Below are 27,175 nucleotides of genomic sequence, written 5' to 3'. Positions count from 1 at the left end.
GACCAAGACACCTGCTCACCCCCCACCTCTCGTTCCCACCAGCTGGGTAGTCCCAACTTTTTATCAGGGATTCTGACCTTTAAGCATCATTTTCTGATTCTGATGTCAGATTGTACCAGAATGGGCAGGGATGAAGGAAGCCAAATGGGGACCTGTGATGGCTTTATGTATCAGTAGGTCTTGGCCCTGAAGCTTGTCTCTGGCTAACTCTATTTATAAATGACTCATTTTTTTTTGGTCTTTACTACTTTAGTCTCGTCAAGAGCTTACTTGACAGAGAGCCAGGATCCTCCCAGGCATCTCTGAACTTGGGTGGTGTGTGTGTGTGTGTGTGTGTGTGTGTGTGTGTGTGTGTGTTGTGTGTTCTGTTGCAGGGCCTGTGGTTTCCAGCCTCTACTACTACCTTCTGCTGTCCTCCTGCAGGTGTGACTCAGGTGAGAACCCCCAGGCTTCTGGAAGTCTTCAGATGAGCCCCCCATCATCTGGTATTCTCCTCCTAATGGTCCCTTGGACACCAGAGGGCTTGGACTGCAGGGCATTAGGGCTGCAGAGCCAGAACAAGAGGCAGCCCTTCTGAACCATGCTAGGTCTCTGGTGCTATCAGAGGCAAGCCTCTAAGCCACCGAAGGAAGTCAGGCTCTGACTACTCACATGGGGGTCAAGCCTCCGTTCAAAATGGTTCAAGCCTGCTTTTGTCATTTGCCATTCAGGATGCCCTTTGACTAGTGCCTTTATTTTTGCATGATGCACCTTTGAGGGCTCCTGCAGGTGGATTCTGGGATGGGGTGGGAGCTGCCTGGTGCCTGGCCAGGGAGCAGCTGGGCTCACCGGTGGGTTTGCTTCACAGCTGACGCCATGAGTAGTGATAGCGAGATGGAAGTGTTCGGCATAGCCGCCCCTTTCCTCCGGAAGTCGGAAAAGGAGAGGATCGAGGCTCAGAACCAGCCCTTCGATGCCAAAACCTACTGCTTTGTGGTTGACTCCAAAGAAGAGTATGCCAAGGGGAAAATTAAGAATAGCCAAGATGGAAAGGTCACGGTGGAGACAGAAGACAGCCGGGTAAGGCTCCTGGGCCTGCCTTCCTCTGGATCTCTGCTTTGTTTTTGCACATGTGCATTGGCCCCTCCTCCAGCTACTTTCATGGGCTCTGGCCCATGGGTGTTCTAGGAGAAAGCATAGTGAGTACTGGCCTTCATTTCTAGGCAGGAAAAGGCCTGGTGATGATTGATCAAAGCAGTCAGCATTCAGTATTTTTGTGAGTTTTTAAAAAAACAAATCAATGTTTGCATGCTTTTCAAAGGTGCAGAACTGGGAGTCCAACACTAGGAGGCGCACTTTTATAACACCCTTCCTTGGAAGTCTAGATTTTCCCTATCTCTAGCAATGGTAAGGAAAGTGGGCAAGAGGCCCTTAGTGGACCACAAGCTTAATGAACTAGCAGACATCTACTATTAGAGGGAGATGAACACTGTAGCCCATTATATTTTGAGCCAAGCCATTATGGGAAAAGGTGGAAGATAATTTGGACTTCAAGACCTTCTGAGTCTGAAAAATGTCCCCGAAATAAATAGAATAAAATAAATAAGATAAAGTAAAATAAAACAAGGAAAAAAGAGAATCTAACAGACAAGAAGAGGAAATAGTGTCTTTGAGCGAAGGAAAGGGCATTCAACACTTCATAAAGAAGCTAAGAAGAAAGCTAGGTGCCAGTGGCTATCACCTGTAATCCTAGCTACTCAGGAGGCTGAGATCAGAGGATCATGGTTTGAAGCCAGCCTAGGCAGAGAAGTCCCCATGAGACTCTTACCTCCAATTAACCACTCAAAAACCGGAAGTGGCACTGTGGTTCAAGTGGTAGAGCACTAGCCTTGAGCACAAAGAGGCTCAGGGTCAGCGCCCAGGGCTGGAGTTCAAACACCACAAACAAACAAAAAAAATCACACACACACACACACACAAACACACACACACACACACACACAGAGAGAGAAGAAGCTAAGAAGAAGAGCTGGGAGGAAAGGTAAAAGCTAGATATAATGAGACCAGAGGGCCAATGTTTAGGATAGGTTTCCTGCTCACATGGTGCAGAGACAGGATTGACCAATTGAGAGAAAGAAAGTGCCAAGCACAGAGAAGAAAAAGTCCCCCGCCCCAGGGCTTCAGGCTCTACACAGAGAAAACTCAAGGCCTGGGGTGGGTGTTTTCCTGAGAGCAATGCAAAGCCCTGGTGCATGCTGGGAACCTCTGCTCTGCCTGGCCCCTGGCTGACTCTTCACTCGGCCTGTAATCGTCTGCCCATAGACAGGGAAGAGAGGAGTGCCACTCTTTCCTAAGCATGTGCTAACAAGGTTGAGGAAGGGGGACACAATGGGGGTATTCTGGGGGCACAATGGAGGTATTCTGGGGGTGTCAGCTGCTCTCAGAGAGCTTCACATGTTAGCTTATGCCATGGACACCAGCCTGGGAATCCAAACCACCCAGCTGTCTCTCCTCCCCTGGCTTCTATCAGGATGGGCTATTTTCTCTGAACAGGCTGTGGAGAGCTCCTGGGATGCCAGCACTGCGGAGCTAAATGGGCCTTATTAGCTCCCATCCCAGCCACAGGCCTCCACCTCCTTTACAGGGGTCCCATCCTGTTCTCTCATTTCTGTCATTGTCTCCCCTCCCCAAACACACTGGAGAGGAAATGAACCCCAGTAACAGACACCGAGCACCCCCTGTCCCCTCTACCACAAGTCACCCCCTAACAGCATCTTCCTTCGCCATCAGCCAGGTAGCCCTCTTGTCCACCTGGGCAAGTCTCTTCCTGAAGCAGTAGGAATATGAGCTAAGCCTTGGTGCCTCTTCCCCTTTCAGACCCTGGTGGTGAAGCCGGAAGATGTGTACGCCATGAATCCCCCCAAGTTTGACAAGATCGAGGACATGGCCATGCTAACGCATCTGAATGAGCCGGCCGTGCTGTACAACCTCAAAGACCGCTACACGTCCTGGATGATCTATGTCAGTGGTGACCCCGGGCCCTGGCTTTCTTGGGACACTATATATGGGGTGGGGAAGGGAGGTATACACCAGACTGTGCAGGTGGAGGGTTCTGACTGGTGTGGAGCACAACAGAAGAAGTGGAGGGGCAGAGAAAGAAGATGAAGCAAGAGATGGGTGGGAGTCAGGTGTGGTGCTGCACACCCATAATCTCAGCACACAGAAGGCTGAGATGGGAGGATTGAAAGTTCAAGCCCAGCCTGGGATATACAGTGATATATAGTTTTTGCCTCAGAAACACACACAAAAAAATCATAAAAGAAAACAACATAAAAACAGTACTAGCTGTGGGAGGTCTGGCTAGTTTCTGTTTTGCATTTCAGTTGCTTCATGTGTAAATAGAAATCAAGCAGTGTTGTGGCTCTCCCCTGTAAACCTAGCTACTCAGGAGGTTGAGATCTAGAAGAGACTACTTCAAAGCCAGCCCAGGCAGAAGAAGTCTATGAGACTCCATCTCCAAAATAACTATCAAAAAAATAAATAAATAAAGCAAGGCAAGGGGTGTGGCCCAAGTGGCAGAGCACCAGCTGAGCAAGCAAGAGGCCCTGAGTTCAAATCCCATACTGCCAATAAACAAATATTTACTTCACTCTTTTACAAGTTTACCAGAAAGAAATCTAACATCAAAAAGACCCAACCCATAGATACATATACTTTTTGTTTTCTCTACACAGACCTACTCCGGCCTCTTCTGCGTCACCGTCAACCCCTACAAGTGGCTGCCGGTGTACAACCCTGAGGTGGTGAACGGCTACCGAGGCAAAAAGCGTCAGGAGGCCCCGCCCCACATCTTCTCCATCTCTGACAACGCCTATCAGTTCATGCTGACTGGTGTGTTCTGAGGAGGAAGCAGGGAGGGGCGGGATCTGGAGTGTGGGGAGAGATGAGGAAAGGGGAAATGAAAGGGCTCGGCTGCTCTCCCTCATCCTGATACTGCCTCACTCTAGTACCTGGGAGAGGGAGAGGAGGGGGTAGAGAGAGATGAGGGAGAAGAGACAGAAAGAAGCCAGACAGACTGTCTGTCCAGGGCCAGGGTGAGGAATGTTCACTGATCAGAGTATTGGTAAAACTATACAGATCAGAAACACAGACAGGTTTAAATGTCTCCATCTCTTCCAATGGGAAGCCACGGGCTGCCATCAGGGGCTTCACTTCTTTGATTCTCATTCAAAAGAAGGAAGCTCTTCCCTTCCTACTGTGCACTCAATAAAGAAGGCAAGTAAGGGGGAATAGAATTGTCTAGGTTAGCTGCGGCTCCTTGAGAGACCAGGGAGTCTTGGAGAGCTCTTCCGTACTGCCATAAGCTCTATTTTATTTTTTCCTTTGACAGATCGTGAAAACCAGTCCATTCTGATCACGTGAGTATCTCAAGCACAGAGTGGTTTCATAGCTGGGCCTGGGCCACTTTTAGTGACTTCTAGGCTAGTTTCGTCCATGTCCAGGCCACTTGATGCATCCCAGGAAGCCTGTCTACACCAATTGTTCTCACTTCTTTTCTTCTCTTTTTAATTTTTTTTTAAATTTCAGTGCTGGGGCTTAAACTCAGGGCCTTACATTCTCACTTGGCTTTTTCTATTAAGGCTGATGTTTTACCACTTGAGCCACAGCCCTACTTCTGGCTTTTTGCTGGTTAACTGGAGATAAGAGCTTCTCAGATTTGTCTGTCCAGGCTGGCTTCAAACATTGATCATCAGATCTCAGCCTCCTGAGTCACTAGAATTGCAGCTGTGAGCCATTGGCGCCTGGATCAGGTCTCACTTCCTTTATCTCTTTCCAACTTTCTGAACAGCGGAGAATCCGGGGCAGGCAAGACTGTGAACACCAAGCGGGTCATCCAGTACTTTGCAACAATTGCAGCTACTGGAGACCTGGCTAAGAAGAAGGACTCCAAAATGAAGGTGAGCAGGGACTGAGGAGTTTTCTCCACTGCCTCTTCACATTTCTATTCTAACTTCACAACAAAGAGGCCAGGCAGGTACCTTCCTCTCTCCACAAGGAGAGAAAAGCAGGCTAGAGCCAGGCATGGGTGGCTCATGCCTCTAATACTAGCTTGGGAGGCTGAGACCTGAGAATCACAGTTTGAATCACAATTTGACAGGAAAGTCCCATTTGACACTCTTATCTCCAATTAACCAGCCAAAAGCCAGAATTAGAGCTATGGCTCAAGTAGTAGAGCTCTAGCCTTGAGTAAAAAAAAAAATCTGAGGGGTAGTGCTCAGGCCCCTGAGTTCAAGCCCCAGTGCTAGCATAAGAGAAAGTAAGAGATAAAGAGAGAGGGAGAAAGAGAGAATGAAAAAGTGAGAGAGAAAAGCAGGCTAGGATGTAAAAGTCATCTTAGCCAAGGGTAGCACAGGATCCTGCGATTTCTTAGAAGATGCAAAGGTTTCACAATCTGGGTGCAGCTTAAAGAGCTTGTTCCTTTCTTTCAGATTCATGGATGAGTGAGAGAACTCTATCACACCCTTGCCTTTGACACAGACAATACAATAATATGAAATACACAATAATAATAATAATAACACAGTATTATAAAATAAATCCAGACAGTCTACCCAGAGAAGCAAGGGTTGTCCATTTAAGAGACCCAACTATGTCTACATGTGTGGGAATGGCAGAGGGTGTGAAGGAAGGCCTGCTGCTGATTGAGTCAGTCCTTGGGTTGGATTATCTGAGGAGGAGGGAGGGGCCTTTCACTCCTAGGCAGGCAGGAGAGGTGGAACTAGTGAGCACTTATTACCATCATTTTCTGGCTTTAAAAAGATAGGTGTTTTTTTTTTTTTAAATTGGTGTTTCTTCCTCCACTTTTTGTGTTAGGGGACACTGGAAGATCAAATCATCAGTGCCAACCCCCTGCTGGAGGCCTTTGGCAATGCCAAGACCGTGAGGAATGACAACTCCTCTCGCTTCGTGAGTAGTCCAAGCATGGTTGGGATCTCTCTGCGTACAATATACCTAAAACAGGGAGTTTACAGACCAGAGTGGGGAGACCATGAAAGTCCAAACAAATACACAAGACATGCTCAGATAGAGTTCAATGAACTGGGTGGGTAATAGACTAGCTGAGTGACCAGAAGCCAACTCCTCAATAGATGGAATTGGCAGGTAATGGCTGGGAGCAGGGGGTTAGGAGGGGTGTAGAAGGTACGGGACCCCAAACCTGAACACCTGGAGGAGCTGGGCACCCATAGCTCATGCCTATACTCCTCATGAAGTTGAGATTTGAGGATCACAGTCTGAAGGCTAGCCTGCTCAAGAAAATCTACAAGACTCTTCTTTCCAGTAATCCCTGGAAAGCCAAATGTGTATCTATCACTAACCTTGAGTGAAAAGTCTAAGGAGCAGCACTCACATCTGATTTCAAGCCTTATTACTGGCATGAACAGAGAGAGAGAGAGAGAGAGAGAGAGAGAGAGAGAGAGAGATCAGTACTTTGCTGCATAGATATGAGCAGGAGTAGGAGGAACAGAAAGAAGCAGATGAGTCCCATGGAAGAAGAAGGGAAAGAAAAGAAGAAAGCATATAATTAAGACCAAATTACAGGGACAAGGCTCTTCCTGATGGTGCCCAGGAGATGAAGGGGGAGGGGCATGGTAGGAACTGCTCTCCCTTTTCCCCTTGTACAGGGCAAGTTCATCCGAATCCATTTCGGAACGACGGGGAAGCTAGCCTCTGCAGATATTGAAACTTGTAAGTAGCCGCTGTGAGGTAGTATGTGGTCTCCATGTTTTGGGGAACAGCTGGGAGCACAGGCCTGTGTTTGTGTTCCAGATCTGCTGGAAAAATCAAGGGTCACCTTCCAGCTGAAGGCGGAGAGAAGCTACCACATCTTCTACCAGATTCTTTCCAACAAGAAGCCGGAGCTCATCGGTGAGGAGGCCCTCCATGGGGTTGGAGAAATTACTAGAGGGCGTGGTCTTTCATGCATGAAGAAGAGTTCTGCCTTTGCATAGGTGATGCACTGCCAACGAAGGAGTTTATGTCAGATGTGGGGTGAGCTACCTGGGCAGTGACCATACCAACTTGAAAAACATCTGGTCAGACAGCAGCAAGACTAAGCCAAGGTTCAGAGCAGGTTTATAAAAAGCTTCTGAGCGGCTGAACATTTAATTGTCCTTGATCGCCCTCTTGTGTCCAGACGCAGAGACTAACCTCTTGCAAAGGCTGAGAGAGGCCCATGCACAATCAGATGAACCCAGCCTGTGGGTGGGTAGCCAGCCAGTCACCCTGCCTCGAGTTCTGCCTCAGACAGAAACCTCTATGTACATTGGCTTCCTTGCCTTCTGGCTGCATCTGCTCACACTTCTTGGTCTTTAGCCTGAAAACAGGCTGCAGGTTTTCGACAGAAATTAGGAAAAGGCAAGGTTTTACCACAGACCTCTGCTTCCCCATCCGGTGTTGTAACTCCAGACCTGGCCCATGTTCAGCCAGTTTTCCCCAATTGAGAAACAAGAACACTTAAATATCCTCTAGGATTCTTAATCTACAAGGCATAGAAGACAGCAACGTCTCCCCTGGTCTGTGTTTCCAGGCTCAGCTAGAGGAGAAAAGAGATTTCTAACTCTACAATTAGTTCTGATTCCAGCTGGGTTAAACTCCCAGTCTGGGGTAGGGGAACTGAAATCCACCAGAAGGATTTTTTCCCTAAGTATCAGGGTCAACTCTTCAACCTTTCATCATTTCAGAGTTGCTCCTGATCACAACCAACCCTTACGACTACCCGTTCATCAGCCAGGGTGAAATCCTGGTGGGCAGCATTGACGACGCAGAGGAACTATTGGCTACGGATGTAAGCAGGGGGAAGAGGCATGAGGGGTGTGGGAGGTAAGGGGGCTTCTCTCATCATAGGCCACTGACCATGGGCTGGTCTTTCCATGCCCAGAGTGCCATAGATATCCTGGGCTTCACCCCAGAGGAGAAATCCGGACTGTACAAGTTGACGGGGGCTGTGATGCATTATGGGAACATGAAATTCAAGCAGAAGCAGCGTGAGGAGCAGGCAGAACCAGATGGCACTGAAGGTACCAACTCCACAAAGTAGGACATCGACCAGGGCTGGGGCCATTCTCCTGACATCATTCAGTGCCCAAATGACCTGCTGCTAGACCACAGATGCCTCTGGGCACGGTCACTATCCACTTGTCGAATCCCTAGCACAGTCTGGTTTTAGTGACAGTGAGAAGTGACCAGGGCTGAGCCTTGGGGACAGATCTTTCCCTTTCATAAAACTGACCATGTTCTTTGAGTGACATCACTGGACCCACAGATGTTCTTAAGAGATAGGTGATGTCAGGTACCAAGATGGACTTGGTCCACTGCCACCATGTGGCTGAATGTTGTCTTTCTTGCTTACCAGTGGCTGACAAGACAGCTTACCTGATGGGCCTGAACTCCTCCGATCTCCTGAAAGCCTTGTGCTTCCCCAGAGTGAAAGTAGGGAATGAGTATGTCACCAAGGGGCAGACAGTGGACCAGGTAAGGAGCGTCCCATCCCAGAGGCCAGGAAGAGAGCCAGGCCCCTGATGGTCACTGCCTTCCTCCTCATGAACTGGCTTTTCCTGGACAGGTGCACCATGCTGTGAATGCCCTTTCCAAATCAGTATATGAAAAGCTCTTCCTCTGGATGGTCACCCGCATTAACCAGCAGCTGGACACGAAGCTGCCGAGACAGCACTTCATTGGCGTTTTAGACATTGCAGGCTTTGAAATCTTTGAGGTTTGTCTGATTTCCATTCCTCCCTTGATAGCTCTTGGTTTTGGAAGGCCATACTGTAGGAAAACTAGACTGAGAAAATCAGATGAAGAGAATTGACACGCTGAGAGGGTTTATAAGTATTTCAGAAAGGTGATGACTCTTTGTGAAGGGAATTTTAAAGGCTATCCACAAATGAGTAAATGAGAAAAAATTAATACTATTCATGAGTTAGGAAGAGCCAGAATGAGAAGCAGAGAATTTGATGTGAAGTAAATGATACACTATTTTTAAATTAATCAAGTTATTTATTTATTTGAGGTGCTGACGAATCCAACCCAGGACCTCATATATGTTAGACAAGCACCCTACCACTAGAAATATCTCCAATCCTCACACACAATTTTATATAAATATTTGTACTGTCCTGTGTTAGAAGCATATGGCCAGTCATTAAGGAGAATGTGTACCAGACATGCAGGTGGCAGAAAAAATGAGCCTCTTGTCTAGTTGAGGGAAAAAAAAAACTAAAAACAACACAGCAGTTTCTACAGCATGCAGACTAGCCTCACACCATGAAAACTCAGGAGAGGGGGCAACATCTTGTAGGTAGGTAGAAGTTGGAGACGCCTTCTTCTTTCATAAAGGAGGACGTATGGTCAAATCTGGGCCCGGGAGAGAGCAGAGATGGACCAGCAAGGACTACTAAGGCTGTAAGGGGGACAGCTCATGGCTGTCTGAATGCAGTCTAAGTTTTCACGTGAATATTATATTTTGATGGCAGTATAACAGCCTGGAGCAGCTGTGCATCAACTTCACCAATGAGAAACTGCAACAGTTTTTCAACCACCACATGTTCGTGCTGGAGCAGGAGGAATACAAGAAGGAAGGCATCGAGTGGACGTTCATTGACTTCGGGATGGACCTGGCTGCCTGCATCGAGCTCATCGAGAAGGTATCTTACACATCACTCAGAACCCTCTTCCCATGCTGCAATGCGACTCATGTTTACCAATGCCTTTGCCTCAAATCTAGCCAATGGGCATCTTCTCCATCCTGGAAGAGGAGTGCATGTTCCCCAAGGCAACAGACACCTCCTTCAAGAACAAACTGTACGACCAGCACCTGGGCAAATCCAACAACTTCCAGAAGCCCAAAGTGGTCAAAGGCAAAGCCGAGGCCCACTTCTCTCTGATCCACTACGCGGGCACTGTGGACTACAGTGTCTCGGGCTGGCTGGAGAAGAACAAGGACCCTCTGAACGAAACCGTTGTGGGGCTGTACCAGAAGTCCTCCAACAGGCTCTTGGCACACCTCTACGCCACCTTTGCCACAACTGATGGTAAAAGACTCTGGACAGGAGGAGGGCCTCGGCCTTGGGTGGTCACCCCTTTGCAGCCCACTTTGCAGACCTGTTCACAGCACTTGTCTTTCTTTGTTTCTCATAGCTGACAGTGGCAAGAAGAAAGTTGCCAAGAAGAAGGGTTCTTCCTTTCAAACTGTCTCTGCACTTTTCAGGGTAGGATGAGTGCAAGTTCATTTGCTTGTATACAGTTCCTTAAGCCACAAGCAATATAACAGAGCCTAACCTTGAATCATTTAAGACCAGCAATGTCTGCACATAGTAGTGATCCTAATGACACCTGTAATCCTAGCAACTGGGAAGGCAGAGGTAAGAAGGTGGGAAGTTAAAGCGAGCTCAGGCAAAAGTAGCACAAATCCATGTATTAGAAAAACACAAAACTAAAAGGGCTGGTAGCAAGCTCAAGTGGCAGAACAGTTGTGCCCAGGCTGGGGTTCAATGCCCAGTACTGCCTCCACCTTCACCTCTAACCTCTATTCTTTATTTATTTATGTATTTATTTGTCAGTCCTGGGGCTTGAACTCAGGGCCTGGGCACTGTCCCTGAGCTTCTCTGGGCTCAAGGCTAGCACTTTACCCCTTGAGCCACAGTGCCACTTCCAGCTTTTTCTGCTTATGTTAACCTCTATTTTTTAAAATTTATTTTATGTTATTTTATTCTGGTCCCTGGGCTAGAACTCAGGGCCTGGTCTCTGGCCCCGAGCCTCTCTATGCTTTAGGTTAGCACTCTACCACTTGAGCCATAGCACCATTTCCAGCTTTTTCTGAATAGTTTATTAGAGATAAGAGTCTCACAGACTTTCCTGCCCAGACTAGCTTTGAACCATGATCCCCAGATCTCAGCCTCCTGACTAGCTAAGATTACAGGCATGAGCTACTGATGCCTGGCTATCATATATATATATATATATATATATATAGATAGATAGATAGATACATAGATAGATAGATAGATAGATAGATAGATAGATAGATAGATAGGTAAGTAGATAGATAGATAGATATACATATACATATACATATATTAGTTGTAATGTGGGGAGAATATGCCCTAAGACTATTGCATGCAAGAATGTGCTGTCACTGTTCTTTAGAACTTGTGATAAATGTAAAACATCTATCTTATTTTTCATGGCAGTGTGTCTTTCTTTGTAAGAGGCTAACTGTACACTGTGAAACTGAATCTTGTCCTTTAGGAAAACCTGAACAAGCTGATGTCCAATTTGAGGACCACTCACCCTCATTTCGTGCGCTGTATAATCCCCAATGAAACCAAAACCCCAGGTGAGTCACCTGCAGGCTGAGCTCCCCTGGGCAGAGGCCCTGCCTGCCAGCGGGCTCCCAGTGAAGCTGACGGGTCTCACCTCTGTTCATAGGGGCCATGGAGCACAGCCTGGTTCTGCACCAGCTGCGTTGTAACGGCGTCCTGGAAGGAATCCGCATCTGCAGGAAGGGATTCCCCAACAGGATTCTCTATGGAGATTTTAAGCAAAGGTGTGTAGGGAAGATGTTCTAGATGATTCTTGAGCGTACAAAGACTAGGATTTGACAGGGGCAAAATGTTAGTGTGAAAAGATTCATTCTGAAAGAACAATGTGGACTTGTGAGTACAATAAATAACCTACCACTGGGTTACGTATATATATGTATATGTGTATACATCCATATGCAGATGGATGTATACATATACACATATGTATATATATATGTATGTATGTATATATATATGTGTGTGTCTTCCATGTTTTCCTCTGGAATTTATCTGATGTACCTCCAGGCAGGGAAAGGCCTGGCCTAAGTGCTCTCCAGCCTAGATTCTAGGCCATTGTATGGCAGTGTGATTATGGGCAACTTGGCCTTCCTGCCTTGAAGAGGGGCCTTGACTTGGCTGGGTCTCTGAGGGTTACGTCTTTGCTAATAGCCTGATTATCTCTATATGCAACGGCAGATACCGAGTGTTGAATGCCAGCGCTATCCCGGAGGGACAATTCATTGACAGTAAGAAAGCCTGTGAGAAGCTCTTGGCATCCATCGATATTGACCACACGCAGTACAAATTTGGACACACGAAGGTAGGACCTCAGTCTGCAGGTGTTGGCCTCTCCATCCTCTCCACATAGTTTCCCCAGAAAACAGACCGCATTGCATCCATTTCTCCCTGCAGGTGTTCTTCAAGGCTGGCTTGCTGGGGACCCTGGAGGAGATGCGGGATGACCGCTTGGCCAAACTCATCACCCGGACCCAGGCTGTGTGCAGAGGGTTCCTCATGCGGGTGGAATTCCAGAAAATGGTTCAAAGAAGGTAAAGTGGGGTCTTTATTCAAATTTTGGGGGAAAGGGGGAGAGAGCCTCCGTAGAGTAAACAATGCTTTGTTTTCAGGGAGTCCATCTTCTGTATCCAGTACAACATCCGCTCCTTCATGAATGTCAAGCACTGGCCCTGGATGAAACTCTTCTTCAAGATCAAGCCTTTGCTAAAGAGTGCGGAGACTGAGAAGGAGATGGCCACCATGAAGGAAGAGTTCCAGAAAACCAAGGATGAGCTCGCCAAGTCAGAGGCTAAAAGGAAAGAGTTAGAAGAAAAGCTGGTGACACTGGTACAAGAGAAGAATGACTTGCAGCTCCAAGTACAAGCTGTATGTGCCTAAGAGTCTTTTCTACTATTACTATTATTCTTGTTGTTGCCATTGTCCTGTATTTTACTAAGTTTTTAGCAAAGCTAGATTAATGGTGGAGTTTTTTTGGGGGGGGCTGGGTGCTTCATAAAGGATATAGAACAAAATATTAAAACATCACAAATCTCATTATACCTAAAGGAAGTGATAATTATTTTATTATCTATTAATTGATTTGCATGCTTACTTGTTTTTATCCCTAAGCGGTTGTACAAAGGGTTCCAATTCAGCGTGTCAGTTTGCAAGCACGATGAATACATCTTAATTGCGGTCACTTCTTTCATCACTCTCATCCGTCTTGCTCTGATTCTTCTTTTTCTTTAGGAAAGTGAAAACTTGTTGGATGCAGAGGAGAGATGTGATCAGTTGATCAAAGCCAAATTCCAACTGGAGGCCAAAATCAAAGAGGTGACGGAGAGAGCTGAGGATGAGGAAGAGATCAATGCTGAGCTGACCGCCAAGAAGAGGAAGCTGGAGGACGAGTGCTCAGAACTGAAAAAAGACATTGATGACCTTGAGCTGACACTGGCCAAGGTCGAAAAGGAGAAGCATGCTACAGAGAACAAGGTATCCCCCCTACTGGGTCTTTCTGGCTTGACATATTCACTGCAAACCAAACCATCCCTTCTTCTCATGGCTGAGATCTCTTTTTAGGTGAAAAACCTTACAGAAGAGCTGTCTGGGTTGGATGAGACCATCGCTAAGCTAACCAGGGAGAAGAAGGCCCTCCAAGAGGCCCACCAGCAGACCCTGGATGACCTGCAGGCAGAGGAAGACAAAGTTAACTCTTTGAGCAAAATCAAGAGCAAACTGGAACAGCAAGTAGATGATGTAAGCCAACAGCATTAACCTCAGGAGTCCTGGAATTTCAGGGTGCACATCCCCTTTTCCTGGGAGAACTTTAACAATGCATTTGATCCCAAAAGGAAATGGTGCCATTTTTTTTTCTTCCAGCTGGAGAGCTCTCTAGAACAAGAAAAGAAGCTGCGAGTAGACCTGGAAAGGAACAAGAGGAAGCTGGAGGGAGACTTGAAGCTTGCTCAAGAGTCCATCCTAGATCTGGAGAACGATAAGCAACAGCTGGATGAAAGGCTGAAGAAGTAAACCACCTAACCACTGGCTCCGGTGCGTTGTAGGCTGTTACCTGATGGATTCTGTCTTCACATACTGTACGTTTCCCTCCACAGGAAGGATTTTGAGTACAGTCAACTGCAAAGCAAAGTGGAGGATGAGCAGACCCTGGGCCTCCAGTTCCAGAAGAAAATCAAAGAGCTACAGGTTAGGAGGCCTTCCGATTTTACTTTCACACATGGGTCACCCAAGGAGCCAAGTGCTGGCCTCTCACAGGCAGGGCCGCATGAATGAATTTCCTGGGTTTCCTTTTTGCCAGGCAGATGGGGCAGGCACGATCACTAACCTCCAACTTGTAATCAAACACATAACTAAAATATGTGGGTCAATATTCAAAGGAATGGGAACCGTTATGGGTTGGCTACTGGGGGCGAATGGTGGTTGGCACAGGAAAATCTTGTTTAAAAGGAAATTAGTGACATTGCTATTTATCTGTGAGATCTGATGACTCATTCATCTGATAGGAATAGAAACTATGTAACCAGGTAATATGGTAACAACTAGATTCCTTATCAACATGTATTAGCTGTACATTAATGGGGTTCACTGTGACATTTCAAAACATGTACACAGTGTACATGCGCTGATCAAATCCAGCCTCCCCCACTTCCCCAGCCTCTGGTAGTTACTCACTATTCTACATTTGGGTAGATGTAAAAAAATAAAAATAAAATCCAGGTGCCAGTAGCTCATTAGGAAGCTAAGATCTGAGGATTGTGGTTTGAAGCCAGCCTGGATAGGAAAGTCTGTGATACTCTTATCTCCAATGAACTACCCCAAACCCAGAAGTAGAGGGGTTTAAATAAAGCACTAGCCTTGAGTGAAAAAGCTCAGTGACAGCACCCAGGGGCCTGGGTTCAAGCCCTAGTTCTGATATGTGCGTGTGCACACACATATCCATGCACACATCACACAAAATAAAAACTTTAAAAACTCTGCATGAGAAGATATTTGGCATTTGCTTTTTCTGCTTCTGGCATATTTCATGTAAGGTAACTTAGTGTCCAGTACCTTCCATTTTCCTGCAAATGACTTGCCTTCATTTCTTTTTATGGCTGAATAATACTCCATTGAATCTATCTATCTATCTATCTATCTATCTATCTATCTATCTATCTATCTATCTATCTATCTATCTATCTATCTATGTGTTTACATATCTATGAATCTACATATCTATCTGTGTATCTGTGTATCTATGTATCTATCCATGTATCTATCTATATCTATGTATCTGTCTATGTATCTATCTACGTATCTATGTATGTATGTATGTATCTATCTATTTATGTATCTATCTATGTATCTGTGTATCTATGTATCTGTTTATGTATGTATGTATGCATGTATATATGTATGTATCTATCTATTTATGTATCTATGCATCTATGTATCTGTCTATGTATGTATGTATATATGTATGTATGTATCCATCCATCCATCCATCCATCCATCCATCCATCCATCCATCCATCCATCCATCCATCTATCTACACAGTTCCTTTACCCATCCGTGCCCCAGTGGGGTGGGCACCTGCGTGGATGCTGGCACCCAAGCATTGACCCTCCACTCTCTGTGGAGAGCTGTTGGTGGGTGGGTGACGGGCTGCTCACCCCTCTGTAGGCTCGCATCGAGGAACTGGAGGAGGAGATCGAGGCCGAGAGGGCCACGCGTGCCAAGACGGAGAAGCAGCGCAGCGACTACGCTCGGGAGCTGGAGGAGCTGAGCGAGCGGCTGGAGGAGGCGGGCGGCGTCACGTCCACCCAGATCGAGCTGAACAAGAAGCGGGAGGCCGAGTTCCTGAAGCTGCGCCGGGACCTGGAGGAGGCCACGCTGCAGCACGAAGCCACGGTGGCCACACTGAGGAAGAAGCATGCAGACAGTGCTGCCGAGCTGGCTGAGCAGATCGACAACCTGCAGCGGGTCAAGCAGAAGCTGGAGAAGGAGAAGAGCGAGTTCAAGCTGGAGATCGACGACTTGTCCAGCAGCGTGGAGAGCGTGTCCAAATCCAAGGTGTGCAAGCGGGGCCGGGCGCACGGGATCCCTGCGGCCGGGCCCACAGCCCAGCCCGGCACACGTGCCATCCTTACCTCTCCCCCTTGTCCCGATTCATCAGGCCAACCTGGAGAAGATCTGTCGAACTCTGGAGGATCAGCTGAGCGAGGCCAGGGGCAAGAACGAGGAGAGTCAGAGGAGCCTGAGCGAGCTGACCACACAGAAATCTCGGCTGCAGGCCGAAGCCGGTGAGCCAGGCTGCCCAACCTGCACTGGGATCTAGGACAGCAGGGCAGGGTTTGGTAGAGGATTTCTGAGAGAATCTTTGCACCAGAGACTTAATCGAAATAACCCACAGAAGGTGCATTCAAGATATTCCTAAAGATGAGTCCAAGAGCCGAGTGCCAGTGGCTCACACCTGTAATCCTAGCTACTCAGGAGGCTGAGATCTGAGGATCGTGGTTCAAAGCCAGCCTGGGCAGGAAAGTCCATGAGACTCTTATCTCCAATAAACCACCAGAAAACAGGAAGTGGGCAGCTGTGGCTCAAGTAGAGTGCTCACCTTGAGCTGAAGAGCTCAGGGACAGAGTCCAGGCCCAGAGTTCAAGCCCCATGGCCAACAAAAAAAGAGTCCAAGGAAGAGGGGAGAAAGTGGATCAGAACAAGGAGGGGCTCAAAACATCGCCATATTCTAGGATGTTCCCTATTAATACAAACTTAGGTCAGACTGAATCTAATAGGCAAAAATAGGAGGAGAAAGGAAGATCCAGCCATCTCTACTTCTTGTAGCATGGTGTCTACATTTAGGCATTGTGGAGAATAAAGCGAGAAACGGGCTAATTTGTGTTGCCTCTCCCTATGTGATAAAAACGTAAGGAAGTTGGGCGTTGGCAGCTGTAACCCTAGCTACTTAGGGGAGGCTGAGATCTGAGGATCTTGGTTCAAAGCCTACCCAGGCAGGACAGTCCATGAGACTCTTATCTCCAATTAACCAGCAAAAAGCAGAGCCAGAGATGTAGCTCAAGTGGTAGAGAAACAGTAAGCAAGCCAAGCTAGAGTGTGAGGCCCTGAGCTCAAACCCTGGTACTGGACACACACACACACACACACACACCACCACCACCACCACCACCACCACCACCACCACCCCCTCCACCACTACCACCACCAACAAACTAATGGAACATTGTTTGGGGTTTTCACCTAGAAAATGTGTCTCCACTCACCATGGACCCCTCACTACAGGTAAATCAAAAAGAAGTGTAGTCAGCTACCCCTTCTGCAATAACCTTGAGGAGTAAGCTGTGTGTGGAGTCACAAACCCTGTCTGTCCCCTTTATCTCTGACCTCTGTACACATATCAACCTGAACTGGCCCTGTTCAGTCAAAGAGTACCTCCACATTGCTGGGGAGCAGCAGCTGCTCCCAGAAGCACTAAGGAATTCCTTTCGTGACAAAGGAAGAGGCTGCTGGGCAGATTGGGGGAAGTCATTCATTCAGGGCCCTGGTAACATTTTCAGGGTGCAATGGTTTTCTTTGGGCCTCATTGTGGTCCCCACAACAGTGGTTTCTGGCACTGTCATTGTCAGGCATGCTGTTCCCCTGTCCATGGATATAGCCACATCTTCTCATTTGCTTGCCAGATCTTACACATACTAGGAACTTGGGGAGTGAAGGAATGAGTGCATTGTATGAATGCATGAAAGTATTTCCTTCTGACCACAGGTGAATTGAGTCGTCAACTGGAAGAGAAGGAGAGCATCGTGTCCCAACTTTCCAGGAGCAAGCAAGCCTTTACCCAGCAGATAGAAGAGCTCAAGAGGCAGCTGGAGGAAGAAAGCAAGGTGCCTCTCTTGCCTCTATGTTCTTGGTTGGATTTTCAGATATCACCTGGAGTTGCAGGTGCACAGGATGCACACCACACAGCTCTGTCCAGTCAGAGATGACAACAGGGACATACTTAGGTCGTGTGAAGCACATAGTATTAAATCCATTGTGGACTCTTTTTTTTTAAACTTTTTATTTTTTATTGTCAAGGTGAGGTAGATAGGGGTGACATAAGTAAGGTAATGAGCACATTTCTTCTCAAACTTGTTACCCCTTACCCCTTCCCTCATTTTTCTCCTACTTCTCCCCGCCTTGCCCCCAGTTGTCTTGTGTATATTGCTGATGCATTGGTTCCCCCCTGGCCCTTTTTCTCACCATTCTCTTGTTCCCCTTCACTTCCCTATTTCAAATAAATGTATATACAATACCAGGGTACCAGAATCAAACACAGTGACAACAGGGGATGTACCATAGCGGGCAGAACATTCCAAGGAAACAGAAAAATCACATAATACATTAAAACAGCAACAAAAAAAAACCTCTGTGTCCATGTCTTGGAGTTCATTTCGCTTTTATCATATTATTGTTTTTTATTCCCCAGGCCAAGAACGCCCTGGCCCATGCCCTGCAATCCTCCCGCCATGACTGTGACCTCCTTCGGGAGCAGTATGAGGAGGAGCAGGAAGGCAAAGCCGAGCTGCAGAGGGCGCTGTCCAAGGCCAACAGTGAGGTTGCCCAGTGGAGGACCAAATATGAGACGGACGCCATCCAGCGCACGGAGGAGCTGGAGGAGGCCAAGTAAGCAACTCTGCCTGTGAAAGAACTAGAAAAACTTTTAAGTACTCACATGGTAGAACGCACCAACATCCTGGCTTCATAACTGAGGATGCTCTACTGAGTGTGTGTGTGTGTGTGTGTGTGTGTGTGTGTGTGTGTGTGTGTGTGAACCTGTCACTAGCCAGTCTCATTAAGACATCCACTTTGATCCTGGATAGAGACAAGGCAGGTTATTGATCACAGACTCTGAGCAGAGAGGGCTCCCTCCTGGGCTCCTGAAACCACAGAAGTGCTTGAATCCCACAGATCAGCAACTCCAGCTTGATGAGCAGTGATGTTCATTAAGCTTGAAACCAAAATAACATCTGCTTCTTTTTCATATCCTTAAAAGGAAAAAACTTGCTCAGCGCCTTCAGGACTCGGAGGAACAGGTTGAGGCAGTGAATGCTAAATGTGCTTCCTTGGAGAAGACAAAGCAGAGGCTCCAAGGAGAGGTGGAGGATCTCATGGTTGATGTGGAAAGAGCCAACTCGCTGGCTGCTGCTCTGGACAAGAAGCAGCGGAACTTTGATAAGGTGTTGCCAAGTGCCATGATGCCTGTGTGTGTGTGTGTGTGTGTGTGTGTGTGTGTGTGTGTGTAGGTTCTGGTTGGTTGTGGAAAGAGGGGCTGGCCTTAGGCCTGGGTCTTCCTCAACAGCAGTGTGGCATGGAGAATGTCCCTGAACTACCCAGGGTGTGGTTGCCACACCTTGCAAACAGAATGGAAATGGGGTATGGGTGAGGTGGTGGGGATCCTTGCAAACATGGTCAGCAGGGACTAGTTAATGTCTATAGTCTTGCTCAGCCCCCAGCTCTTTGCTAACCCTCATGTTGCTGGAGCGTCTAGGTAGTTGATGTGTGGAACTCTTAACATGTCCCAATAGGAGGCATACTGGAATGCCCCTTCTCAGTGTGTCAGACAGCTATCACTGGAGCTAATGTTTTAAGGAAATACTTAGAAATACTGTATGAGGAAAAGAGCCTCCTTCCAAGGATCCATGTGCTTTTTGGAGACAGCAGTTGCTACTGATCTTGAGCAAAATTGTGTGTGTGTGTGTGTGTGTGTGTGTGTGTGTGAACTCAGGGCCTGGGCACTGTCCTTGAGCCTCTTTGTGCTCAAGACTAGCACTTCTACCACTTGAGCCACAATATCACTTCTGGTTTTTTTCTAAGTAGTTTATTGGAGATAAGACTCTCATACACTTTTCTTCCTGGCTTGGCTTTGAACCATAATCCTCAGATCTCAGCCTTCTGAATAGCTAGGATTACAGGCGTGTGCCCAAGTCCCTTAGCTTTTTCACTCAAGGATGGCACTCTGCCACTCAAGCAATACCTTCCAGCTTTTTGGTAGTTCGTTGGAGACATGAGTCTCTGGGATTTTCCTGCCCAGGCTGGCTTTGAACTGGGATCCTCAGATCTCAGCCTGCTGAGTAAGCTAGAGGCATGAGCTACCAGCCCCCAGGTGATCTTGAGTGAGTAAAAATGTATGGAAGGAAATCTTGGCTACGCCAATGAGCAACATTAAGAAGTTGAAACAAAAAGCTCTGGCAGTGTAACCCTAGATCTGAGAGTATCCCCTTTAATGGTTCTGCTGAGTTCAAAGCTTGGAGGAGAGCTGATAAACTGAAATTGCTGCTGGGTGTTTCAGGTGCTGGCTGAGTGGAAGACCAAGTGTGAGGAGAGTCAAGCAGAGCTGGAGGCATCTCTGAAGGAGTCCCGCTGCCTGAGCACTGAGCTCTTCAAACTGAAAAATGCCTATGAGGAAGCCCTGGATCAACTGGAGACCGTGAAACGGGAGAACAAGAACTTAGAGCGTAAGCTGTTCCAAATGCCAAGTAGGAGCCGGTCCGAGACCTTTCCCTTCCCCTCACGGGAAGCAGCCACCATCTTTTGCATTGATTGCAAGTCTCTCTAGGTACCGTTTCTTATCTCTACAACACAGAAGTCTTTAGCAGGATAAGAAACCAGTGCAAAAGCCGGGAGTTAGCATTTTGCATGCTGGGGAAACCCGGGTGGAGGCAGTTCACTGCAGTGGGGACTTACTTTGTTGCAGAGGAGATAGCGGACCTCACAGAACAAATCGCTGAAAATGGGAAAACCATCCACGAACTGGAGAAATCAAGGAAGCAGATGGAGTTGGAAAAGGCTGATATCCAGATGGCTTTGGAGGAAGCAGAGGTGAGCACTGGAGCCTCTGCTGGCGGCAGCAGGAATAAAAGAGGAATAAAAGACCAGGATGTGGGGGTGGGGGTGGGTGGAAGGGGCCGGGCAGCAGGTAAGCTGCTTTAGGTTTTGTTGTTGTTGTTTTTACGCTTGTAAAATCACAGTCCTAATGCCTGTCCCCCCTCCCCCCAACAACTCTTATAAGGCTAGATAGGATAATCTCTATGACTTACCTTGAATTCACTGGAGAAAATGCTGACATGGAAATAGGTCTGAAAATTAGATTCCATAAAACTTAGGCAAATTGAAAAATATATGTAAAGTGCTGCCTGCTCCTAAGAAATAAGATGGTTTAAATGTTTTTAGTGTATGATTGATGATTGCATAATCAAAGCCAAATCATAAGGAAGCAGGTTTCATTTCCCCAGTGAAGTTAGATTTTGTGTGTGTGTGTGTGTGTGTGTGTGTGTGTGTGTGTGTGTGTGTGTTCCAATACTGGGGCTTCATGTTCTCACTTGGCTTTTTTGTTCAAGGCTACTGCTCTACCACTTGAGTCACAGTTCCACTCATGGGTATTTTTTTTTGCTGATTAATAAGCATCTCATGGACTTGCTTGCCCAAGTTGGCTTCAAACCTCCATCCTCAGATCTCAGCTTCCTAAGGAGCTAGGACTCAAGGCATGAGCTACCAACAACCTGGCCAAGTGAAGACTTTTTGCAAAGGTCGTTTTAATGTGACAGCGCTAGATTTTAGGGCTTGCCCTCCCCAGGTTGGTGTAGCAGGCTCTGCCCCAGCATGGTTACCATCAATTTTGTTTGTCTCCCCCCCCCCCAAAGGCTGCTCTTGAACATGAAGAGGCCAAGATTCTCCGAATCCAGCTGGAATTGACCCAGGTGAAATCAGAAATTGACAGGAAGATTGCCGAGAAGGATGAGGAGATTGAGCAGCTGAAGAGGAACTACCAGAGGACTGTGGAGACGATGCAGAGTGCACTGGACGCTGAGGTGCGGAGTCGCAATGAAGCGATCCGGATCAAGAAGAAGATGGAGGGCGACCTCAATGAGATTGAGATCCAGTTGAGTCATGCCAACCGCCAGGCTGCGGAGACCCTCAAACACCTCCGGAGCGTCCAGGGCCAGCTGAAGGTGCAGAGTTCTTCCCCCCGCCCAGATCCCCCCCTCTGAGGAAAACCTCCCCCATCCTTAAAGGCTCAAAACAAAGCTCATGGACCTAGGACACCCACTTCAGAGTGTCTTCCTTTTTCTTCTTGCTAGGACACGCAGCTGCACCTTGATGATGCTCTCCGGGGCCAGGAGGACCTGAAGGAGCAGCTGGCCATTGTGGAGCGCAGAGCCAACCTGCTGCAGGCCGAGGTGGAGGAGCTGCGGGCCACGCTGGAGCAGACCGAGAGGGCCCGGAAGCTGGCCGAGCAGGAGCTCCTGGACTCCAACGAGCGAGTGCAGCTGCTGCACACCCAGGTAAGGGTGTGGGAGCCTAGGGATCCTACAGACCCCACCTGAACCTCAGGCACACCTGTGTGATGCTCACCCCTTCACCTTCCCCAGAACACCAGCCTCATCCACACCAAGAAGAAGCTGGAGACAGACCTCACACAGCTCCAGAGTGAGGTGGAAGATGCCAGCAGAGACGCCAGGAATGCTGAAGAGAAGGCCAAGAAGGCCATCACCGATGTAAGGCTTTATCTTCCTTTCCTGGCCTGGGCTTCCTCAAAGCCTTTCTTACTCCCTAATCCCCTAGACCGTCCCATGAGAAAGGCAGAGGTCTCCCCCAGAACATTCATGGCTTACATCTCCTCCAAGACCCCTGCCCCCTCTCTCCTCAAACTCAGCTGTTTCTTCCTGTACATTCGAAAGGGATATATTGAATAAAGAAAGATAGGAAGGACAGGTGAGCCCTTCCAGATGTGGAAACTGCACCTTCACGTTGACATCCCAAATCACCTCGCCCACTAATTACCTATAACCTTCCTGGTCCCCTAAACCTGCTTCCTGGGTCTGCAGATCTAATGGCGTCACCTGCTGTCTGGCAAGGGAATACCACCTCAAAGAGACTTGGCTTTTGGTTCTCAAGAGGATCTGTCTTAACCTCGTTATCCCCAATCCTGGGGTGCTGAATATCAAACCAGTTTTCTCCTAGCCTCAGGATCTTCTAAAATATGTTAGTGGTCATGAAAGGAAGAGCCCTTGGAGATGGGGAAGGTCACTAGGAGCCAACCACTTTGTCCTGCCAGTCCTGGCAAGTTCTATTTCTTAGATTATTGTATGTCCTGTGGAGCGCTTGTCCTACTCTAGGGGGAAAGCTGTGCGCACTCATAGCTCTAGGGCATGATCTCTGCTCCTTTCAAACACCCAGGTCTCCACAGCGATGAGGGTTCTGAACTTGGTCAGCCACTCAGTGGGCCTAATAATATACTTTTCAGGCTGCCATGATGGCTGAAGAGCTGAAGAAGGAACAGGACACCAGCGCCCACCTGGAGCGGATGAAGAAGAACCTGGAGCAGACGGTGAAGGACCTGCAGCACCGTCTGGATGAGGCTGAGCAGCTAGCACTGAAGGGCGGCAAGAAGCAGATCCAGAAACTGGAGGCCAGGGTACAACAGGGAAATCCCTGGCTGGACTGAGCCCCCACCTCCCACCCCATCTTCTCCCATTCATATCACCGGCCCAGAACAACACCCTGACTTCTCCTCAGATCCGAGAGCTGGAGTCTGAGCTGGAAGGGGAGCAGAAGAAGAACACGGAGTCTGTGAAGGGTTTGAGGAAGTATGAGCGTCGGGTCAAGGAGCTCACATACCAAGTAGGTAGAAAGAAGCATTGCTGGCCTTTTGTTTTTTTAATTCTTCCTGTTTGGGATAAGTACTTCTGAACAGTATGTCCAACCTGAATATAAGAAGAGACACTGCAGTTCAGAAAATGGGTCAGTCTTGTGCAGCTCTACCCCTCTTCTCTCATAACGTTCCCATTTTAGAGTGAAGAGGACAGGAAGAATGTGCTGAGGTTACAGGACCTGGTGGATAAACTTCAAGTGAAAGTCAAGTCCTACAAGAGGCAGGCGGAGGAGGCGGTAAGTCTGTGTGATGTTGACACGGTGCCTGGTCCCGATCCCGCAAGGAGTTCTGAGAGAGGAACATGCGCTGATCTGACCTGCCGGGCTCTTTGTATTTAGGATGAACAAGCTAATGTTCATCTCACCAAATTCCGGAAAGCTCAGCATGAGCTGGAAGAGGCGGAGGAACGAGCAGACATCGCAGAATCGCAAGTCAATAAACTGCGCGCAAAGACCCGAGACTTCACCTCTAGCAGGGTAAGTTGTTGATCCAAGAGCCACCCACAGTGATGATGGCGACTGCTGAGCTAGAAGCAGCTGTACAGAATCCTCTTTATTACATCCCGGGGTGGGGATTGTCTTAAGCAACTTAGTTTTCATGTGAGACCTATAATATTTTAAAAAAATACTAAAAGCAAAAAAGGCTGCTCCAAGTGCTGGTGGTTCATGCCTATAATCCTAGCTACTCAGGAGTTTGAGATCTGAGGATTGCGGTTCAAAGCCAGCCCAGGCAGGAAAGTCTGTGAGACTCTGATCTCCAATTAACCACCAGAAAACCAGAAGTGGTGCTGTGGCTCAAGTGGTAGAGAACTCACCTTGAGCTGAAGAGCTCAGGGACAGCACCTAAGCCCAGAGTTCAAGCCCCACAACTTACAAAAAAAAAACAACAACAAAAAGATGGGAATATATTTTTAAGTGGTAGAGCACTTGCCTAGCAAGCATGAAGCCTGGCTCTCCAACTCAAGCACCACCAAAAAGTACAGTTTTGTCTCCTAATTTTCTTTTTGTTTCTGTTAGTATCGGGCTTGAACTCAGGGCATCACTCACTTAGTTTTTTCACTCAAGGCTGGAGCTCTGACACTTGAGCCGCCTCTTTATTTCCAGCTCCTTGCTGGTTCACTGAAGATAAGAATCTCTCCTGTTTGTATGTCCAGGATAGCTTCAAACACTGATCCCTAGATCTCAGCCTCCTGAATATCTAGCCACCAGCCACCCAGCGAAAAAATAAGTTTGACAACAAAAAACAAACACTATCTTGAGAAAGAATGGAATCTCACTGAGCTCTCACATGCCCTCTGCTGGCACCAGAGCACCGCTACAGGAATATTCTCTAGAGCCTGAGGAGCACTTGCTTCTGCAGTGTCTATCCACTTAGGACATCTGCCATCCAAATGGGGTTTGCTGTCTCTCCTGGCTTGGTTTCTCAGGCTTCATCTATATAACTGTATCCTTACAAGATCCCCTGCCCCCAAATTTCCTGCCTCCTACTGATAAGTATGAACAACTCCTTGGTAACTGTTGGAAGACAGGAAGGAAGAAAGGTGTCTCTGCCATCTGACTTGACTACAAGTGCCCGCTTCCTTTCCAGATGGTAGTCCACGACAGTGAAGAGTAAGGGAGCCCTCCAGGATCAGGATGGACAGAAGATATACAAAATGTATATTTTCACAGTGCCTGACCACTAGGCTGCATTTCCATGTGATTCCTTTTCACATGCAATAAACTTGGCCTTGTTTCTAGCTCAGCCTGTTTCATTACCATTGCTTTCCTTCTCCCCATGTGGAAATGGTTTCCCCACACTCCACCCCCCATCCTCTTTGGTGATTTTTATGCTTACTGTTGAAATCTCAGTAAGCAGATGGTTTAGTTCAAAATTCAAATCATGTGTGTACATGGGAGGGAGGGATCACACTTTGTATAAACAGATAACAAAGGAAATACTTTTAGATTAAGGGTTACTTTGATGAGGGAGGGAAGGGAGAATTTTTCAAGAGTCATTTGTTTGATACATTGTGGGGGGATATAAAGGTTAGGCGTATGCAAACCCCATCTCACATTAGGTAGGGTAATAAAGCGAAGGGTCAGATTCCCCTCTTCTATAATCCTATTAAAGAAATAGATCTGGAATCCAGCAAATATTTGATGGACAGCTGCTCCCTTCTCTGAGCTATTGGGAATATACAAATGAATGAAAGTGTGTCTGGTTCTTTCAAAAATTAAGGGGCTGAGCAGGTAACTCAGCAGCAGAGTTCTAACCCAGCTCTGGGCTCCAATCAAAACATACTTAACATTTATGAGATAAAATAAAAGATATTCAGTCTGAAGTTACTGTGGAGTCTTTCTATCTTGGCGTGATGTACATTATTTTCAGAGTCACACAACTCCAAACCCTACTTGCCACCCAGGTAAAACCTATAGGGGGAACTAGAGCAGAAAATCAGAATAATTTAACTGACCGTGATTTGAAATAGCATCATCTAACCTGTGATCATTTGTTTATTGCCATAATTAAACTCATTGGAAAGAGCTGCCAAAGTCTTTTGCTTTATCTGGATGTAGAGAATTCAAAAGTGACCCATTTGGACTTGGGTAAGAAGTCCTCAGGGAATTCTCTTGAGGGCTCAACCCCAAGTTTAGCCTCTCCTGGGATTTGTCGGGATGACAGGCCCAGGGCTGTGATCACATCAGGTTTGGATTCCTGCTGGTTCTAGTCACTCTGAAAGATCAGGTCCCTGGCTTGTTTCTGTGACATCATTCCAGCACTGTGAGTAGAAAGTGCTATGCTTTTCTGGTAGTGGCTATTTCTAAGGGAACCTCACTGCTCTGGAAAATAGTTGGATCTCCCTCCAGACCTTAGGCCCAACCCAAAAGACCCACAATCCTCACATCGTCTCGGGATTCATGAAAACTGACAGATATCACCTTTCATGGAAAGCAGGCAACAGAGAAAGCAAAAGAAGTTCCTCATTTCAGAAGAATCCAGTTCATACTGAGTCAAAGAGAAATGAAGGAACTGGGACATCCTTTTTTTTAGGAGTGAAGGAAGTGCTGAGGTTTAAACTCAGGGCCTTGGTACTTGCTAGGCAGGCACTGTACTACTTGAGCCTCTTTTGGTTTCTTTATTTTACTAATAGGGTCTCCCATTTTTTATCAAGTGGGTCTTGACCCTCATCCCCATTTTTATATTTCTCACATAGCTAGGATGACTGGTGAACACCCCAGTACCCACCTTTTTATTGGTTGAGATGGGAATCTCATCAACTTTTTACCCGGACTGCTTAAACTGCTATCCTTCTCAGCCTCCTGAGTAATGAAGATGACAGATGTGAGTCAATGCTCCTGGAAGAGTACCATCATGTTGACATAAAATAGGAACCTTTAAGATCACAAAATAATAGGCAGCCAGACATTATAGGCCTCCTAATGGAAATAGACACAGTCACTTACAAAGAATTTCTAGCCAGATATCTACATGGTTCTGATCAAGATAAAGTGGAATCTGATTCTTGAATCATCCATGGCTTCTCTGTTAGGCTCCAATTCTCTGAAGGTTGTAAATGAAGGAAGTTCATTGTTTAAGAGTTACGATCGTGAAGAACTTTGCCAAGAAGCCCTGACACTGAGGAAAAAG

General features: G+C 47.2%; 1 protein-coding gene across 1 annotated transcript; it reads left to right on the top strand.

Moving 5' to 3' along the window:
- The first annotated feature begins 853 nt into the window (after nt 1-853).
- Nucleotides 854-25,265, top strand: Myh3 (myosin, heavy chain 3, skeletal muscle, embryonic). Its single transcript, XM_013013175.1, has 39 exons — nt 854-1,059; nt 2,857-3,000; nt 3,714-3,870; nt 4,370-4,397; nt 4,829-4,937; nt 5,854-5,946; nt 6,663-6,726; nt 6,808-6,906; nt 7,722-7,825; nt 7,919-8,057; nt 8,393-8,511; nt 8,603-8,752; nt 9,513-9,683; nt 9,764-10,070; nt 10,177-10,247; nt 11,287-11,374; nt 11,467-11,584; nt 12,039-12,162; nt 12,255-12,391; nt 12,470-12,725; nt 13,089-13,331; nt 13,419-13,595; nt 13,719-13,864; nt 13,952-14,042; nt 15,520-15,909; nt 16,013-16,139; nt 17,617-17,735; nt 18,320-18,516; nt 18,887-19,070; nt 20,183-20,348; nt 20,588-20,712; nt 21,534-21,842; nt 21,972-22,175; nt 22,263-22,388; nt 23,138-23,308; nt 23,410-23,514; nt 23,686-23,781; nt 23,884-24,021; nt 25,133-25,265. Exons 1-39 carry the CDS (start codon nt 856-858, stop codon nt 25,157-25,159), a joined length of 5,823 nt encoding a protein of 1,940 aa, XP_012868629.1. The 5' UTR covers nt 854-855; the 3' UTR covers nt 25,160-25,265.
- Nucleotides 25,266-27,175: the final 1,910 nt, after the last annotated feature.

Source organism: Dipodomys ordii, unplaced genomic scaffold, assembly GCF_000151885.1.
Source record: "Dipodomys ordii isolate 6190 unplaced genomic scaffold, Dord_2.0 Scaffold19, whole genome shotgun sequence".
In the NCBI taxonomy this organism is placed as follows: domain Eukaryota; kingdom Metazoa; phylum Chordata; class Mammalia; order Rodentia; family Heteromyidae; genus Dipodomys; species Dipodomys ordii.
Note: the sequence above shows the minus strand (reverse complement) of the source record. Positions and strands in the feature narration are given on the sequence as shown.

What these genes read in the sequence shown, in the direction of transcription:
- Myh3 (XM_013013175.1), top strand. Translation starts at nt 856, where the DNA reads ATGAGTAGTGATAGCGAGATGGAAGTGTTCGGCATAGCCGCCCCTTTC. An exon ending in CTCTGCAGATATTGAAACTT is followed by an intron (nt 6,727 to 6,807) that starts GTAAGTAGCCGC and finishes TTTGTGTTCCAG; the next exon opens with ATCTGCTGGAAAAATCAAGG. An exon ending in GCATCGAGCTCATCGAGAAG is followed by an intron (nt 9,684 to 9,763) that starts GTATCTTACACA and finishes CCTCAAATCTAG; the next exon opens with CCAATGGGCATCTTCTCCAT.